The sequence below is a fragment of the Drosophila arizonae genome, chromosome 4 (genome assembly GCF_054131065.1).
Source record: "Drosophila arizonae isolate 15081-1271.41 chromosome 4, UAZ_ARI_1.0, whole genome shotgun sequence".
NCBI lineage: Eukaryota > Metazoa > Arthropoda > Insecta > Diptera > Drosophilidae > Drosophila > Drosophila arizonae.
The window spans coordinates 7118527-7136302 of record NC_142924.1 but is presented as its reverse complement, the minus strand read 5'-3'; the positions used below and the strand labels follow the sequence as shown (position 1 = coordinate 7136302).

General features: G+C 48.6%; 2 protein-coding genes across 8 annotated transcripts in view; one reads left to right on the top strand and one right to left on the bottom strand.

Annotated features, from left to right (window-relative positions):
* The first annotated feature begins 11 nt into the window (after positions 1-11).
* Positions 12-1615, top strand: LOC108613014 (isovaleryl-CoA dehydrogenase, mitochondrial). Its single transcript, XM_018006179.2, has 3 exons — positions 12-309; positions 365-490; positions 556-1615. Exons 1-3 carry the CDS (start codon positions 92-94, stop codon positions 1475-1477), a joined length of 1266 nt encoding a protein of 421 aa, XP_017861668.1. The 5' UTR covers positions 12-91; the 3' UTR covers positions 1478-1615.
* A 116-nt stretch (positions 1616-1731) lies between these two features.
* rhea (Talin_middle and talin-RS domain-containing protein rhea) overlaps positions 1732-17776 on the bottom strand; it is a 35902-nt gene continuing 19857 nt past the window's right edge. For 3 of the 7 annotated variants that reach the window (XM_089466833.1, XM_018006157.2, XM_089466834.1), the window contains 15 exons: positions 15045-15273; positions 14588-14986; positions 14339-14530; positions 14195-14273; positions 13620-14123; positions 13465-13553; positions 13089-13177; positions 12678-12794; positions 8024-12614; positions 7771-7961; positions 5290-5406; positions 4709-5224; positions 3618-4289; positions 2817-3442; positions 1732-2758 (listed from right to left, as the gene is read on the bottom strand). In XM_089466833.1, the coding sequence (XP_089322959.1) occupies positions 2503-2758; positions 2817-3442; positions 3618-4289; positions 4709-5224; positions 5290-5406; positions 7771-7961; positions 8024-12614; positions 12678-12794; positions 13089-13177; positions 13465-13553; positions 13620-14123; positions 14195-14273; positions 14339-14530; positions 14588-14986; positions 15045-15180 (8574 nt within the window). In that variant the 5' untranslated portion in view covers positions 15181-15273 and the 3' untranslated portion in view covers positions 1732-2502. Of the gene's footprint in view, positions 2759-2816; positions 3443-3617; positions 4290-4708; positions 5225-5289; positions 5407-7770; positions 7962-8023; positions 12615-12677; positions 12795-12874; positions 12901-13088; positions 13178-13464; positions 13554-13619; positions 14124-14194; positions 14274-14338; positions 14531-14587; positions 14987-15044; positions 15274-16192; positions 16352-17776 lie in introns of those variants that run through there. The other 4 variants (XM_089466835.1, XM_018006159.2, XM_018006160.2 and 1 more) reach the window with 4 other exon arrangements.

Below are 17776 nucleotides of genomic sequence, written 5' to 3'. Positions count from 1 at the left end.
CCACCTGTTGCGCCATTGTAGGCAGCCCTCCACCACACAGCTGATCAAAGGTTAGGTAACACTTGTTACATTCTTTTACATTCTCCCTGAAATGACTTTACGTTTCGTGGCCCAAACGTTGCTGCAACATAGCGGACGCCGTCTGCAGATTGCCGCGCCATGGATACGCACATTAACACATTACCCCATAAATGACGCCATGTTTGGCCTCAATGAGGAGCAACGGAAGTTGCGTGAAATTGCTTTCAATTTCTTTCAAAAAGAATTGGCACCATATGCCAAGGAGATCGATAAGCTAGATAGTTTCAAGTGAGTCAGGCTGAAGACATACAAAGTCCACTTTACTTATTCCTGTTTTAAATAGAGATCTACGCTCATTCTGGAAGAAGATGGGCGAGCTTGGTTTCCTAGGCATCACGGCAGAGCCGGAGTATGGTGGTACTGGCGGCACCTATTTGGATCACTGCATCATTATGGAAGAGATTTCAAGGCAACTAAGATTAGGATGTTGCTTAAGAACTACAGTCATTACTGTTCACTTCTCACTTTTTACAGAGCTGCTGGAGGCGTAGCACTTTCCTACGGAGCACATTCCAATCTATGCATCAATCAGTTGACCAAGAACGGCACGCCGGAACAGAAGGAAAAATATTTGCCCAAGCTGTGCACTGGCGAACATATTGGCGGTCTGGCTATGTCAGAGCCTGGAGCCGGCTCGGATGTCGTCTCCATGAAGCTGCGCGCGGAACGCAAAGGCGACTATTATGTACTAAACGGCAGCAAATTCTGGATTACCAATGGCTCAGATGCCGAAACTCTGATCGTGTATGCTAAGACTGGAGCAAGCGGTGTTCCAGACAGGCACGCAATCACAGCCTTCATCATAGAGACAGGCTGGGAAGGCTTTAGTGTAGCCCAGAAACTGGACAAACTAGGCATGCGTGGCAGCAGCACCTGCGAGCTCGTCTTTCAGGATCTCAAAGTGCCGGCAAAGAACATACTGGGACAGGAGAACAAAGGCGTTTACGTCCTGATGTCGGGTCTGGATTTCGAGCGCTTGGTTCTAGCTGCCGGACCAGTGGGCCTCATGCAGGCCGCCTGCGATGTCTCCTTCGACTATGCCCATCAGCGCAAGCAAATGGGCAAGCTAATTGGCGAGTTCCAGCTGCTGCAGGGCAAGATGGCAGATATGTACACGACTCTGGGCGCCTGCCGCAGCTATTTGTATTCAGTGGCCCGAGCCTGCGATGCGGGCATTCGCAGCAGCAAGGACTGCGCCGGCGTCATCCTGTACAGCGCCGAGAAAGCAACACAGGTTGCCTTGGACGCCATTCAGATTCTGGGCGGCAATGGCTACATCAATGACAATCCAACTGGACGCATTTTGCGGGATGCAAAGCTTTATGAGATTGGAGCTGGCACCTCGGAGATCAGACGTTGGCTGATTGGTCGTCAATTGAACCAGGAGTACAAGTAATTGGTGGAGGTTTGTCTAGAGGACCATCTTAACGGAAAGACTATTTGTTGCATTTATATTTTGTAGAAATTTGTTGTACAAAAATTGTAGATATTGTATGTGGAATAATTGATGGATTGTGAATATTGATGCTAAATATTTGGATTGTTTTATTTAATAGAGGTATTGTCTATATATTGATATATGCAAATAACTCAACGGCAGTTGAATTCGCTTATGGCCAAACTCTAACCCCAATAAATCATTCGTTCATATATTGTTAAAATATTGTTTTTTATTTTTTATTAATTTACAAAACATACACAATTATAAAATATGCAATTACGTATACACGACGGCTCACATATACATATGTACTCGTATATACAAAAAACGAAATGATGAGAGCATAGAAGACTCTGTTTTGTTTTTATAGCAGAACATAGAACAATTATTACATACATAGATGGTTTACGAACTAAACGTTATGTGAACAACATTTGAATTAACTAAAATCGCGTTATATATAGATTACTCGATTACATGGTTTATAGTATATAGCTGTTTGTTTTTAGGTGCACAGTAATAAATTGCATTGAACTAACACGTAAATCGTTGAACTCAATTTGCATTTCGTTCTGGTTACAGATTAAAGGTAATTTCGTTGCGTTATGATTAGTATAAAGAATTGTATGTAATATAGATTCGACGGATATTTGGAAAGAGTGTGTCTGAGTGTGTGAGTGTGTATAAACAATTGGCAATATAAATGGCAGATAAATAAGCACAACAAATATACACAAGAAACGCATAAATGGAAATTATGAAAAGAAGTCCAAACCGTGTGTATATAGGGTATATGTGTGTGTGTGTGTGCGTGTGTTTGTGTGTTTATATATATAGACATTTTAACGCTAGTGGCTAATTATAATTAATTGTTAAATTATTGCTATTAGTATGTATGTAAATGTTAAAAGCACATTTGGCAAAAATTATCGTTTAGTTTCAATCGCAGCTGCTGCTCCTGCTGATCGAGCTCAGGTTATCTACTCCAGGCGAAAGCTGTGCTTCTCCGTTTTCGTTTCGGACCGCGATTCTGTTGTGGTTGTAAACGATTTGCGCTCCATGACGCGCTGCGTCATTGAGGTGAGCCGCTCGGAGCCCTGATCCACAATGCTGATCTTGCCGCCGTCCGTGTTGAGCGTCATCTGCGAAAAGCTCGACTCGAGCGGCTTCACCAGGCCCGATTCGCTGTTGCTGCTGGTGTTGGCTGTCTTGTCGAAGTTGCGTGTCTCGTATCTGCTGAAGAGCATGGCTAAATGTTAGCATTTGAGCACTCCACATCTGAATGTGGACTCACCTGGATGTGTAGCCCTCGTAGTTCTGGCCGGGATAGGCATTGCCGCCAGTTATCTCCACCACGCCGCCCTGGCCGAACGTTTTGTCATGCAGATCCTGTACACAGGCCTCCAGATTGCGATTGCCGGTGGGCTTCTGTGGTGGCGGTGGTGGCACAGTTGGGGGCGCGCCCGATGTGGATGAGTTTTGCGTTTTAATGCTGGACGATTCAAAGCTTTGCTGGTAGTTGTTGGCGTTAGTGGGTGTGCTTGCGGATATGGTTGTGAAGCCATTGCTGCCCGCGCCGCCCACTGGACTGCCTGGGTAGGGTCGGGGCACAGCATTGGCTGTTAGTTTGGGATTAGAGCGAAAACTGTGAGTCGACGTCGCGGTCTGCATATTAGAAATGGTCGTCGACAACGGCGGCGGCGGTGGCGGAAAGTCTCCATTGACATCATCCATGACCGCATAATTGGATGGCGGCGGCGACACGGCGCCCGGATGATGGAAATGCTGGGGCTGCGGGCTGGCATAGTTATAATGATGCTTCTGCTGACTGCCCGCGCCCGAGCCCGTGTAGTAGCTCGGCGAGCTGGGCAGATCGCCCGACTGCGAGCCATAGTAAGCACCTCCTCCACGACCCAGAGTCTGTTAAGGGTTAGCAAGAGAAAGAGACATTTGGTTGGTTAGAGAGATTAGGGTTAGATTCCGTTACAACTACAACTACACCGACACCACGTGAGAGTCTCAACAATGCCAATTCATTGGTGCAGTCTAAAGTCTAAAATCTAAGTTCAAGTGGGAAATGGAAACCTGTTCATACATTGTTCTGGCTCCTGTTGAGCGTGCCATAGGCATATTCCGTGTCGCTCTCGTCTGTGGTGAAGCCCTGGGTATTTTTGGCATAGCGCTGCGCCTGTCGCACATGCTTGAGGCGCTGGCGCGCCTCCTCCAGCTCTTTCTCCTTGCGCAGCACAGCGGAGCGGGCATTAATCTCCTGCGCCATGCCATCCACCATCGATGTGTTGATCTTCAGCGAATGCTCCTCCTCGGCCTCCAGGCCCTGCTGTGCAGCGTGCACCAAATTGTCCGTGGACTTGATAACGGCATTGCCCGCAGCCTGCAGACGGCGACCCGCCTCCGAATTGGGATTCGATTTGACCTTGCAGGCAATTAGCAATTGTGCAGTCGAGGCAGCCACCTGCTTGGCCGTGGAGATCAGCATCTCCTCCGTGCCCACACCGCGCACCAGATTCTGCGCAGCCTCAACCAAGCTGTGCGTGGCTGCAGCCACCAGGCGAGCGGCTGAGATGAGACCCTCCGACCACTGCCCGTCGTCGGAGCTCGTGAGTGGACGTCGAGCCACCTTGCCCTGGTCAATCAGCTCGCGCTGCGCCGCATTGGCAGCACGCACCAGGGCAGCCGAAGCGCCCATGATGCCTTTGGCAGCCTCCAGAATCATCTCGTCGAACTTCATGTTCTCATCCAGCTCGATCTGTGAATAGGTATGAAGTGAGTTAGCTCAGGAAATACAGTCTTATTGGAATCCAATTGGAAACTAGCTATATTAGCATTATAGATAAGCAAACACCATTTGAGTTTTAGTTCAGTTATTTGAATTTGATTTGGTTTCGTTTTAGTAGAGTTTAAGCGATCACAGTAATAATATGTTTGATTCCTGGGTGAACTTTTGAATGTAACAACCAAGAATATCAAACATATCTCACTGGAATCGTTAGATGAGGTAGTGGATAGGTAGTTTGGTTGATTTTGGTGGCTGGTTAAACAGATGACAGCTGATTGTGGAGACGAGCGAGCGGTAGTTCAGTTAGTTTCAATTCACCATAGCACATTCACCATTAAAAGTAGAGTGATATGCCGTTATAAGCCGTATAGAGATCATGGGAGACTCACCTTAACATCCGCCTGACGACGTGGCCGCAGCGATGCCAACTTCTTGGCAGCTGCATCAATGGAGGCTGCGGCGCCGAGCAGCTCATTCTCAGCTATGACCGTGGGATCCTCTGGATCGATCCAATCGGAGCCCTTCAGCAAACGGGCCATGGCCACCAGATCTGTGACACACTTGGCCACGCGACGCGACAAATGCATGCGATCGTCGGCGCTGCAGTTGTGCAGAATGCCATTCAACAGCTCCCGATAGGACTCGGCCACGGAACTGCCCGCCTCCAGGGTGCGCACGCGCAGCTCATCCGTCTCGGCACAGTTCCAGGCGACGGAGCGGCAGACGATCAACATGTCTGATATGGCACGACGACCCAGATTGGCGGCAGCCACGATATCCGCCTGCAGATTGGAGGTGCCGGCGGCAACAGCCTTTGCCGTGGCCGCAGTCACGTTCATGGTGACGCGTATCAGGTCCTCGGGTCCCACCTGGGCGCTGCCCACTGGCGGAGGTGTCTGCATGGCCTATTTATAACGAAAATTCGAGCTTAATGACAGTTTTTTTTTTACCAGCCTCTGATGTTACTTACGCGCATCTCCTGGGAGATGGCCTCCACGGTGGCTTCCATGGCGCGGGTGCCGCGCGTGTGCTCATCCTCCACAGCTTTGACGGTCTTCAGCAACGAGGAAACATTGAGGACCATCACCTAAATGCCAATAACAAAGTGTTTTTGTTGTTGTTGTTTTTTTTGTTTGGAGCAGAAATGTTTTGTGATTAATGTTAAGTTTTATAGATAAATATTTGGATATAGTAGAAATAGCTTAGCTATAATCTCTAGAGACTACGAAATACAAAATAGACCTACAAATTATAAAACTACTTCTACATGGCTTTGGCACTGCTCTAATTAATATTCTAAGAAACAACTTTTGATGCTTGATTTGACGAGTAATAAAAAACTTTATTGGATAAATTAGACATGATATAAAACAGACATCCTTCTAGACAAATATTATTTATTAAGGGTAAAGAACCTGCAGATGCTATGGAGAGCAAGATATAGTATGTATATATGAATGGATATGCAGATAATTAAAATAGGGTTTCTAGAAAATTCAAGCTGAAAATTAGAATTCATTCATTTACCATTTATTTTTTGAGGTAAAGCTAAACCACATTTACTTTTGCAAAAGGCTAGAAAGTTCCTTCTAGTTCATATACTACATAACAGCTTCACACATACATACAAAACAGATATACATATGTATGTGTATCAATTGATGCTGGCCACAGTTGACTCTCCAATTGCATCTACAAGTTTTACAAAGTTTTAAATGTTTTGGAATAATGTTGGCCTTATGCTTGTGCAATGATTAATGTTTATAATGTTGCAGAAAGAATTTCGTTCAAGTTTCCAAATTGTTGTGGGTGGCGCCCCCTACCAGCAGCCCACTTAATGACTCATGATTCCGTTTGCTGTCGCTGCTGTTACTGCTGCTGCCGTCGCTGGCTGCTGAGAGGGGCGTGTGTGTGTGTTAGTTTCTGTTTGGGCGCTGGCAGCTGATTGGCAAACATCTTGAAGCGTCTGCATTGTAGTTGTGTGTGTGTTCGATATCGATAGCGAGAAATCGAATTTGAATACAGATGCATGTTCAAATCGATAGATGGCGTATATATATTTATATACATTCCACAGCGAGCGCAGCGCATGAAGAGAGCAATTTTTGTTTTGAGTACGATTTGCGTATTTTGTACAGTTCATGAGGAATTGTTTGTTTTTTTTTTTTTTTATATGTGTATGTGTATGCGTGTATGTGTGTATGGGAAGAGAGAGAAGAGCAGAGACGTCGAACGCGCACAAATTAGCATAAAACGAAAACGAAAATATACAAAATTTTATGGATTTTTTGTTTGTTGTTTGCTTTTTACAATGTGGGTGGTTGTTTGAATGGTGAGTGGGTGTCGGTGGTGGTGGATCGACAAAGAGAGACACAATTGTAGCGAGAGCGAGAGCACGGCAAATACATGCAGAGCAGCAGGCAGAAAGGGTGGCTGGGCTGGGTGTTTGTTGAATGTTTTTGACCAAGGAGTTAGAGCTGGACACAACGCCGGGATGAGACAATGGTGCGAAACATATTGTTGAAGGGGCGGATTGTACCCATGTGTGTGTGAGAGAGAAACAGAGAGAGTATGTGTGTGTTTGTGTGGTTAAACATTGAAAGTAATTAATAACATTTAAGAGATATACAAAAAGAGACAGCCAACAGCAGCAGCGGCAGGAGGAGCAGCAGGTGATTCAGATTGAGATTGAGTTGGAGTTGAAGCAGCCGCGACGAGTGGCCTTCAAAAGCTCGTTTGGTGCAGTGAAACATCAGCGGCGACAGCAACAGCAATTGGTATTAAATAGTACATTTATATAGGGTACTTCTTAAAAGTAGTTTTTTGTGGTATTTTATAAGTAAGTGCCAAAGCCAGTTAAGTATTTACTTGTGGTACAGTAAACGCTCGCAAAGTAGACCAGAGTTAATAATTATATCATTTGGTTCTAAGCTGCTTTTCTGTACTTTAAATGCCACAAACAACATTTATGTATGCTTATATGTCTGTGTGGGTGTACGGGGAGCTTTTCATTTAATAAAATAACTAAAGATACTATACAAATAAAAATAAAATTGAATACTAGTATGATATGTGCTACTCGAAATACTCAAACCCTAAGCGTTTAGGGTTTACAAGCTGAAGGCAATTTTAAATATTTTCTTATTTGATTAGTTTTATTTAACTTTTTCTAAACCTTCATTCTTTTTTTTTTTAAGAAAACTTTACATTTGTCACTTTAAACTTTACTAACGAAATCTTTTAATCAAGCCATAACCACATTAAAGTCAGTTACAGTTTAAAAAAAAAATTACCAAAAATAAATAATCACTATAAATATTATACACTATTAAAAAAGCCACAACAACGAAAGCTTTACAGCAAAGTGAAAGTATTAAAAAAAAAAAAAAACACTAGAGAGAGATGAAAAGACATAGAGGGTAGATCTAAAGGAAAGGTAGAAAAGACTTACCCTGGCGCTTTCCTTGAGGCCCTGCATCGAAGGATCGTGTATGGGCTTGCCCGAGGCCAATTTCGTGCAATTGATCAAATCTCCTAGAGCCGAGGCCACATCCTTGACGGCATTGATGACCATGACCTGCGAGTCGGGCTGTGAGGAGCCCAAGGAGCAGGCACCGCGTTTTACGGCCTCCGCCAGTTGGGCTAAAGATAAAGAATAATATCTGTAAGTAACGATTTTAGGAATCTTCTCAGTCTCTACTCACTTATGGTTGAGACAGCATTCTGTGCCGCATTCGCCAGCTGATCCTGAGTGCCGGCTGCTCCAGTGACCAACACCTTGGTGTCCTCCACCAGCGCCTTGGCCGTTTGCAGAATATGCTCGCGATGATCGGCAAAGCTGCCATCGCCATCCGAGTGCAGTGTGCCGGCTGTGGCAAACATAATGGTCGTGTCCAGATCTCCGATAATGCCCGAGACAGTGTGTGCCGCATTGATGCAGGCCTGGGTGCCGCGAGAACCAGCTTGGAGTGCGGCCAGGACTTGGGCCACCTTCTCGGATACATCGCGAGCATTGCGTGCAATCTCCTTCTGGGCACTGGAATCGTTGGGACTAGCGCCGCCCGCCGACGATTGAATCATCGAGCTGATGGAACGGCCCAAATCAATGACGGTGCTGCGTATGCGCATAGCCACATCCGGCGAGGTGGTCGTGGTGCTGGCACCCACCGAATCCTGGGTGAGCAGCTGGTAGTGTTGGGTCATTTCGACAGCCAACTGGGGCAGAACGGCTGGCTCCACGCTGCTCTTGGCATTCATTTCGTTGCCCAGGCGCGCGATCTCCTTGGCCGTGGCCACCATGCGCGTCTGATAGTCGACAAAGCTGTCCGAGTAGGAGGCGTTCAGCAACGACTGACGCTTGTCTGTCAGTCGGGTAATCGCGCGATTCACCTGCTCCATCAGGCCCGTGACGATGCCCGTCTCAGCGTTGATCTTCTCCACAGCCTGCTGCAATTCCTGAATGGCCTCTCGTGTGCCATCGATGGCCTCATCGAGGCGTGGATGAGCGTGTGTGGCGCGCGGATTGCCCGCCGAATCCTTGGCCGATTGCACCAGTGTAATGGCGCTCTCCACCACCGACTTGGTCTGGTTGATCAGCGACATCTGCTGCTGGCTGTGCACGATGTGAGTACAGGCGCCAATGGCACCATTCACCATGGGCACAACATAGCGCGAGATCTCGCCCACAGCGTGGCCCAGTTGCTCCGCATTATTCTTTCCGGCCACGCGAATCGGTTCCAATTTATCCAAGAGCTCCGCAGCAGCGTTCATTGTTTGTCCACTGAAGCCATGCAAATTGTTGTCCCGACGGCGGCTCAAGCCCTGAGCATTGGCAGCCAAGGCGCAGCTGTCCAGCTCACGTGTGCAGGTGCCCAAGGTGTGGAGCACCTGCTCGCACTGCGCCTGTCCTGGAGCCTTATCCCGGATGTTATCAACGAGTCGCTTCACGGACTCGGAGACTGGTGTGGAGTGCATGGACAGCTGCTGCCACACTGGCGGATTATCCGGAGTCAAAGCTAGCGATTTGGCGGCCTTGACCATCTCGACGACACCATCGATGACACCGCGCCCAGCCTGAATGACCGGCTCCTGGGCCTTGCGACCCTCTGCTGAGATTTTCGCTGGTACCGATGTAAACTCTGGACTGGAGGCATATTGACGCACTGCCTTGACAGCCTCCAGCAGCGGTTCAACAAGTCGATCCCGATTGCCGCCCGTTGGATTATCCTCAATGGCCTTGATGTCCTGCACCAGATCCGATGTGGCCGTTGCCACCTGCTTGGCCAGCACAATAAACTCATTCTTGGCCACCGGATTGTTGGTGTTCATGCTCGCCTGCCGGCAAATGGAGCATAGGTAGCTCGTGTGCTTGGCAATCACGGTCAGGGCCGAGATCATCTGTGGCTTGCCCGACTGGGCGCTGCTCACAATGTCGCAATGCTGACGAATGCCCTGATAGGCCCACGTCAGCTGCGCCTCATCAATGATTCCTGGTCGCCCGGCCACACTGCTGGGATGCGAGACACCGATGAGATAGGCCGCCTGTGAGGAGCTCTCCATCAGTCCCTGAATCGACTCGTTCACATTGTTCACCGACTGACTGAACTCCACGTGCTGCGACTGCTTGGCGTTGTTGATCATCTCGGAGATGGCATAGCCCAGGTTGCGTGACTTGGCCGTCGCCTGCTCCACGCAATCAAAGTAGCCCATCTCATTGATCGGCTCGTGCGGATAGTCGAGCATCCGACGCAGTGCATCAATGTTGCGTATGGCATTATCGCATTCCTTCTGCCCCGGAGCGGACTGAATGCTCGCATCCACCAGCTGATTGATGCTCTCCGTCACGCTGCGTGCGGCGGCAAGCAACAGATTCTTGGCATTCGGCTGGCCGGGATCGGCGGCAATGGACTTGGCCGTGGAGAGCAGCGAGCACGACTGCGTCGACACATTGCGCAGGCTGTCGATCATCTGGGAGCGCACGGGCTCATCCGTCTGGGCTTGTCCGGCCATTTGCATGCTCACGGACAGCAGATCCCTGTAGTTGGCCGCGAATTGTTGACTGCTGTCAGCCAGCAGAGCTGGACTGGCATACGATTGGACAATCTGTCCGCCAGCTGTGCTCAGCTGCTCGGCGACCTGCTTCAGCTCCGATTGCAGCTCGGCGTACGGTCGATTCGATGGTGGGAATTCGCTCACAGACAAGATCTCGCTGAGATCGCTCACGTTGCGCAGTGCAGCATCCACCTCACGTTGTCCAGGTATGCAGTCCACGGTGCGGGACAAGGCGCCCGTGACATCGCGTCCCGCCTGGGTCAATGCCTGCGGATCAGAGACGCCCTTCAGCGTGCGCTGTGCCTGCTCAATCAGCTGTGCAGAGCTGGTCACCACATCGTCGGCGCAGTCAATGATGGCCGGATTCTGTGTAGTCGCCGCCACGCCGTGCACACTCTTCGTGAATTCGCCCAGAGCCAGAGCCGTGTCACGGCCAGCGGCGCCTGCATACTGGCGTTGTCCCTGCAGCACCGAGCTCAACAGCTGGCTCAGGGCAATGCCCACATTCTTGGCGGACTTGCGCAGCTCGTCGGCTGTGTTCTCTACCGTCTCGCCGGGCAGTGGACGCAGCTGACCCGCTAGCGCCGTTTGGCGAGTGTCGTCCAGCACATGATGCAGCTTGCGTACAGCCTCCAAGGCTGACTCCAGCTCCTGGCCACCGCAGGCATCGCGCGCACGCTGAGCCACCGAATGCAGCTCCGAGACAGCCTGGCCCAGGTGCAAGGCACTCTTGGACAGCTGAGTAGCCGAGGGTATATCCGTGACAGTCGGTCGCAGGGCACGTGAAGATTTCGACACCTGGAGAGCTGGTTCGATGAACTGCTCGGCGGCCTCAATCAAATTCAGCTGTGCATGTGCATCGTCTGGCTGAGCACGCGTCGTCTTCACCGAGGTGACCAATCGTGGTATGGTGTCTGCCACGCGTTTGCAATCCTGCAGCAGCGACTCCTTGGTCTGGTGGTCCTGGCTGTGCTGCACCGCATTCTGGGCCGCCGAGATGCACTGGGTAGCCGCAGAGGCGGCCAGCTTCGAGTGGTACTCCAAGCGCTGAATGAGTCCTCGCTTCATGGCCGGCGTGTTGGCCGTGCTGGTCGTAATCTCACGCAGCTCCTCAGCGGCACGACGCAGCGCATTCTGGTTGTCCGAGTCATGGGGATTGGAGGAGCACAGACGGGCGGCCTCAACCAGCTTGGCTGTGGCATCGGCCAACTGCTTGGCGGCCGACAGCAAACGTCGCTGCATGTCCGCATCCTCTTGCTGATCCGCCTCGCCCTTGATGCTCTGGATGAGCTGTGCTGTGGTCTGGCCCAGAGTGCGGGCATGACGCACCATTTCCTGTGGATCATTGGTGGACACCAAGACGTCGGTGCCAATGATGACATTCTCGACGGGACTCAGCTCCTGGCTGGTGCGATGCGCATGCTCCCGCGTGCTCAGCTTCACATGCTCCAGCATATCCAGCAGGCTCTTGGAGACATCGCGTGCCGCATCCATCAGATCCGCCTTCAACTTGGGATCGGTGCTCGCCTCGTTGCAGACCTCGCAGAGCGCGTTCACGGCACGAGCCACATTCCGGGCCGCCGCCTCCAATTGCTCGCGACAGGCCGCATTATGCAGAGTGGGTGCCACCACCTTGGCGCAGGCCACCAGCTGACTGGTGGCCAGTGCACACTGGCTAGCCGCAGCGATGACGCGATTGCGCGCCTGATCATCCTCACAGCTGGCGGCAATGTTCTTGGCGCGCAGCACCAAAGCGGCTGTGGTATTGGCCACCGCCTTGCCCAGGTCCACCAGCATATCGTGCAGATCCCGATTCTCAGGTGCCTCCTCCTCGGCAATGGTGCTCAGCACATGCGTGGTGGCTTCGCCTACACGAGTGGCGGCATTTATCAAATGCTGTGGTGGCTCCTTGCTCTCCGGCTCGGCAGCCTTCAGCAGGTCACTGAAGGCATTGCACAGATTGCGTGCTGCCTCCAGCAACTGGTCGCCATTCGTGTCGTTCTCCATGAGGGCAGCAATCAGACGCACCTCCTTGGTCACCTCCGGTATGGTCTGCGCAATTTGAGACACCGATGCGGAAATGGCCTCCGTGTCCACTTCATCCGGCTGCGAAGCGGTTATAATCTGAGCCGTGGCGGCACTCATTGTGGCCACATGAGAGCTGACTGCCTGCTTGGAGGTGTCCAGCGTATTCTCACGCCACTCAATCGAACGCAAATCACTGCCCAGCTCCTGAATGGGTGCCTGCAAATGGATTCAGAGATTCGTAACGAGATCTAGCCAAATATTCCTTAACTCAAAATTCACCTTGGTGCGCAGCTCTTCGTCGGCGCGAATTAAGACATCCTGTCCGGCGGATATATAACCAATAAGCGCACGCTGCGGCTCGGTTAGATTCACAGAACTAATGCGTACTTCCTTAGTCTAATAATCAAAGATAATACGAAAGTAAAGTCAGTTAGATAAAAATCAATTTATCGGGAATTGAAGGCTTTGCCACATACTTTGTGAAACTTGGCATGACCGTTTTCTAAATGGTTTGCAGCATGTTAAGAGATGAAAGAATTTATTTTCGAGTTAGTTTCACTTAAGATGTTAAAAGTTTGGCGCTTTGAGGTTATGTATTCAGTTAAGAGGTGCAATGGCAACTTAGACAAAATGGCAGGAAATGAAAGTTGGATGAAATCGACTATATTCATATCTCTCTAGTCTACTTACCGTCGGCGGTTGATGCGCATGATTCACCTGGCCAACAAAGGCGCCATACTGCACAGTCTGCATTTCGTTCTGCGTAAAGGTGCGTTCACCTGTCAGCCACATCGATAGAGAGAAACGAAAAGTGTACGGAAAATAAGAAATTATAAATTATCAGAAGCATACACAAAAAGTAAAAGGCAAAAAGCAATAAGGCAGATAGTCTATATAGAAGTTTTTTTTATTCAACTAACTTTTTGCACACTAGCAATAGTCTTGTTTATAGAATAGTTAGCTAAAGCATATATTACATATATATATATATTAAAAAAAAAAAAAAAAAAGCAAAAGCTTTTGTGCAAATATCTTAAATATATCAAATGGAACTCGGTGGACTTACCGTCATAGGGCCGCATGATACCCGGATGCGCTAAACTTTCCAAGTTCAGCTTCTCTACGCGATTCGTTTCGTGTTGCAAGAAGGTGGCCCTGAAATAATAGAAAACAAGAATTACAATCAAAGGCCCTCACTCCTCTCATATGTGTCCCACTCACTTGGATGGCGCTACGGACTCCTCCACCATGGTGGAGCCCTCGTCACCCTCAATGCCAAAGTGATCCTTCGTCTGTTTCTTCTTCAATATGATATCAATATAGCCCGCAATGAGCTGCACAATCTGCTCGGCTTCGGTCGTTTGCACCGAATAGTATTGATTCGCATAGTCGCCAAAGTCCAGAGTGAAAGTGTTCGGTGAGGCGCCCCAGCGACGAACTGTTGTCAATGGCCAGGAGACTAGGATCTCCTTGGTGCGCTCATCCAGACGCAGCACAGAATCTTTGGTAACGCCCAGGAGGCGCGGCACTAGCTTATTCTTGCCATTCATCTTCTCCTTGACCAGGAAGAAGGTAACGCCATATGTGGGCAACTCCCGAGCGGTCTTGGTGTACAGAACTTTGGCGTCGATTTCCGTTAGTTCGTAATGTTTCTTATGCTCCGCAAAGATTTTCTTCTCAATGTTCTTGACGCGCACATACGACTGGGGCAGAAAGTCCTTCAAGCTGAGCAGAGGAGGTAAAGAATTGAATATAATGAAGGATTGCTAGAGAAAGGGTTCAAGCACTGCACTTACTCCAAGAAGCCGGGCTTATGCTTGGCCTCGTTGTACGGTCCGAATTGTATGTGTACCTGAATGCCAGCGAATTCACAAGCTAATCAAAAGAACAACAAATCAGAATTCATAAGGCTAAACATACAATTTTCCAGCACAACTCACCTTTATCCTGTGTAACAGGATGCGTGCCATCGAGAATGGCATCCCTGGCCTGCACATAGAGCAGATTTAGCTGCACTGGATCACGCGAATCGATGTTCTGATCCGAGAAGAAGAAACGACGTCGCAACAGCACCGTCTCCGACTCATCGATGCCCTGTTCGCGCAGTGTGCGACCCACATCAACCCAGTTCACTGAAATAAATCAATATTAGTTAAGTGGCCAGTCAATAGATGGCGCTATCAACTCACTTTCATCGTCGGTTTTCAGCTTCTTGCGCAAACTTTCCATTTTGGCATCGCGATCCTTTTCGGTAAATTTGCGCTTCAACGTCAGCGTGGCAAATTTATTATCGGGCAGATTCTCATTCTGCGCCTCATTGTCCTCGCGCACCAATCCATACTCCTCATGATTGGTGATGCCAATCTTGGTGCAAATAACCACCATCAATTGGGAAACGGGCTGAGAGTCATCGACCAGTATGGTCTTGACGGCGCCATCCAGCATGCGAACACGCAGAGTGCGCAGCTTTCGCCGATACTCGAGCGTGTCCTGATTATGCAGTATATAGTAGCCCAATGTGCGTCCGGCCTCTAGCCAAACGCCCTGCTGGTTCTGCTCATCCGAAATGAAGAGTCCATATTCGCTAGCTGTAAGGATAATAATTATATAGAAATTGATTGAAGACCTTATCGAGCGTTTACTTACGTTGTCCCTGCACTGCTTCGGCAAATTTATCGCGTATGATTTTGCATGCATCGAAGACTGTGGTATTTGGTTGGAATTGTATGGTCTTCGTCACTCGACCACCCTCCAGCTGTATGCGCAGCGACAAAGTGGACATATTTGCGTCGTCTACGTTTCAGTCGACGTTCTAGTCTTAATCGTTGGCTTAAACTTAATATATTAGGTGTAGTAGAAAATGTTGTCAAAGGCACTGCAATGAAGTGAGGCAATACGAAATTATGAAATAAATGGCCATTCAAGTGTTATAAATAGCGTAGTTCGGAGCAAAGACCAAAAACCAAGAACCAAAAACCAAAAACCGAAACGGCAACCGAAAACAGCAAAACCTTCAACCAAAGACCAAAACCAACCCCCAAAAAAGGCAAAAGAGATAGCCGGAACGGGACAGCAATCAGGCAGCACAGGACCGGGGGCCCAGCCACCACCCAAAAAGCAGACAATGTCGCTGCGCTGCTGCTGATGAAAATCTTCTATACACACACTCACACTCACACTCACACACACACACACACAGACAATGTGTGCCCACTTCAGTGTTCAAATCAAAGCCTGGTCACTGTAGCTGGGGGTTGACTTGCTTACACAGCCTGCCCCGCCGCCTCCGCTGTCGCCGTTGCCGTCGCTGGCACTGCTGCTGTCATTATGCCAAGCAGCGACGTGTGCGGCGACGCCAACGCCAGCAGCGACGTCGGCTGCGCCATTTTATGCGACATTAATGCCTGGATTTTTAGCTAAATTCACTTAATGCTCGACTGGCTACACCCACGGCCCCGCCACTAATTGATTTTCTATCCTGCTGTGGGGCAATGTGTGTCAGTCAGCGTACTGCCCCGCCCCCAGCTCTGGTGCCTGGTCTCTCCGGTACACGATATAGAATTCTTCATTATTTTTTCTGCTTTTTTCTTCTTATGTAAAAATCGATATTTTGCACAGCTTATGTTTTGGTTGTCGCATCCCCCGGCATACGGAAGCACTTGAAATATCCGGCAAAAGCTGTCAGCCGTACACAAGAGGCACACACACACACAGACACAGAGAGAGAGAGAGACAATATATATATGTATATATCGGAGGCACACACACAGACACTAGTTTAAACAAAACTTTACTTTTGGCCAGTTGGCAGAACGTCAACTGCTCCATATGGCCGGGCTTTATGGAAAATGTTGACTTGACTTGAGTTGACTAGAGTCTGCTATGTTTTGTTGTGGAGCTCTGCTGAAGGATGCACGTCTGCTGCCCACGAAATCTGGCACGTAACTGAAAAAGGTTACCTCAAAAGTGGACCAGCCTAGGGGATGCTGCGACGTCGACGTCGCTGCCGAGCGCATTTTCGCTGTCTGCCTGGGGTGACAAAGAGATAGATAACAAGAGGGAGAGCGAGAGTGAGAGAGAGAGAGAGAGAGCGCCGCCTGCGCAATGCGTGCTTCAGTTTACTCAAAGGGTGCAGCAGCTGAAGCAACCCCAACAGAGCGGCGCGTGTAGAGTTTGCTCTCCCTCTCTCTCTCTCTCTCTCTCTCTCTGCTGTTACTCTCCCAATTGTAGACTCTGTGCGGTGCTCGCCCGAGTGGCGCCAGCCGGCAAAATGCCAGCGTTTTGCGCAGCTTAAGCGGCGCTGCAGCAGCGACAGCGACTGAAGGCAGCGAACTGCAAAAAGCCACAAAGGGCGTAATCTGATCGAACTGAGAAACGCGCTCGCTGCGCAGAGGGAATCCCTCTGTAGGCAGGCAGCCAGGCAAGGCAACCTTCAATAGAGCGTGCGCAGGGCCTGGCCACAGGATACATGAAATATTTTGCTGTTTTGCGGTTCGAGATAAAAAATAGAGAAACGTGCTGATAAGGGAATTGCAAGTGGAAGGGACAGCTGTAGCAATAAATGCAACTAATGATAAATCGAACAAAAAAGCGATTGATTAAATAAATTGCGAATATCAAAAAAAAGACATGATGGGAGATAGGTATAATATGGGGTTTAATTTAAAGAACTAATTTGATCGGAAAATATACAAATACTGATACGAATATTACGCAAGGGCAATAATTTCAGCTTACAAATGAGGATAGATCATATTAATGATATGATATAAGATTAATGCAAAATGTAGATGTATTAGTAATATGGAAATCGAGATGACAATAAATTTATAAATGAATTAATTATATTTAAATGAATTCACTATTCATAAAAAAGTGTTTTAAAAATATATGCCAAACACTTTTTGGCTTCTCTCGAACAGAGTTACCAAAAATTGAAATACTTATACACATATTGTATTATAAACAGAGCTAGTTGTATATATATTTCCCTTGTCACTTGTCGCCGTTGCCAGCTTTTTGTGAATGAATGAAGTACTTGATGTGTAATACAATACCCTCCATTAATTCAATTAACTGAGGTCTACCCCAAAAAGAGACATAACCTCAAAATAAACACACACCGAGAGAGCGAGGGAGAGAGAGACAGAGATGGATTGGGTAAAACTAACAATGTGCCGCAAAACAGATAAAAGGACAGTGCGTTGTATAAGGATGTGACTGGGATGTTATAGAGCTGAAAGACAAACACCAGAGGGACGCAGCTAGGCGATAGCTATGTATACACATATACAGTTGCGAAAAATAAAATAGCACCACTTGCAAACGCAAAGTTTAAGAAGTTCTCCTAGGTGCATTTATCAATGTATTGATCTAAT

Coding starts and splice junctions, on each gene's coding strand:
- LOC108613014 (XM_018006179.2), top strand. CDS start 92: ATGACTTTACGTTTCGTGGCCCAAACGTTGCTGCAACATAGCGGACGC. Junction 310..364: donor GATAAGCTAGATAGTTTCAA/GTGAGTCAGGCT, acceptor TGTTTTAAATAG/AGATCTACGCTCATTCTGGA. Junction 491..555: donor ATTATGGAAGAGATTTCAAG/GCAACTAAGATT, acceptor CACTTTTTACAG/AGCTGCTGGAGGCGTAGCAC.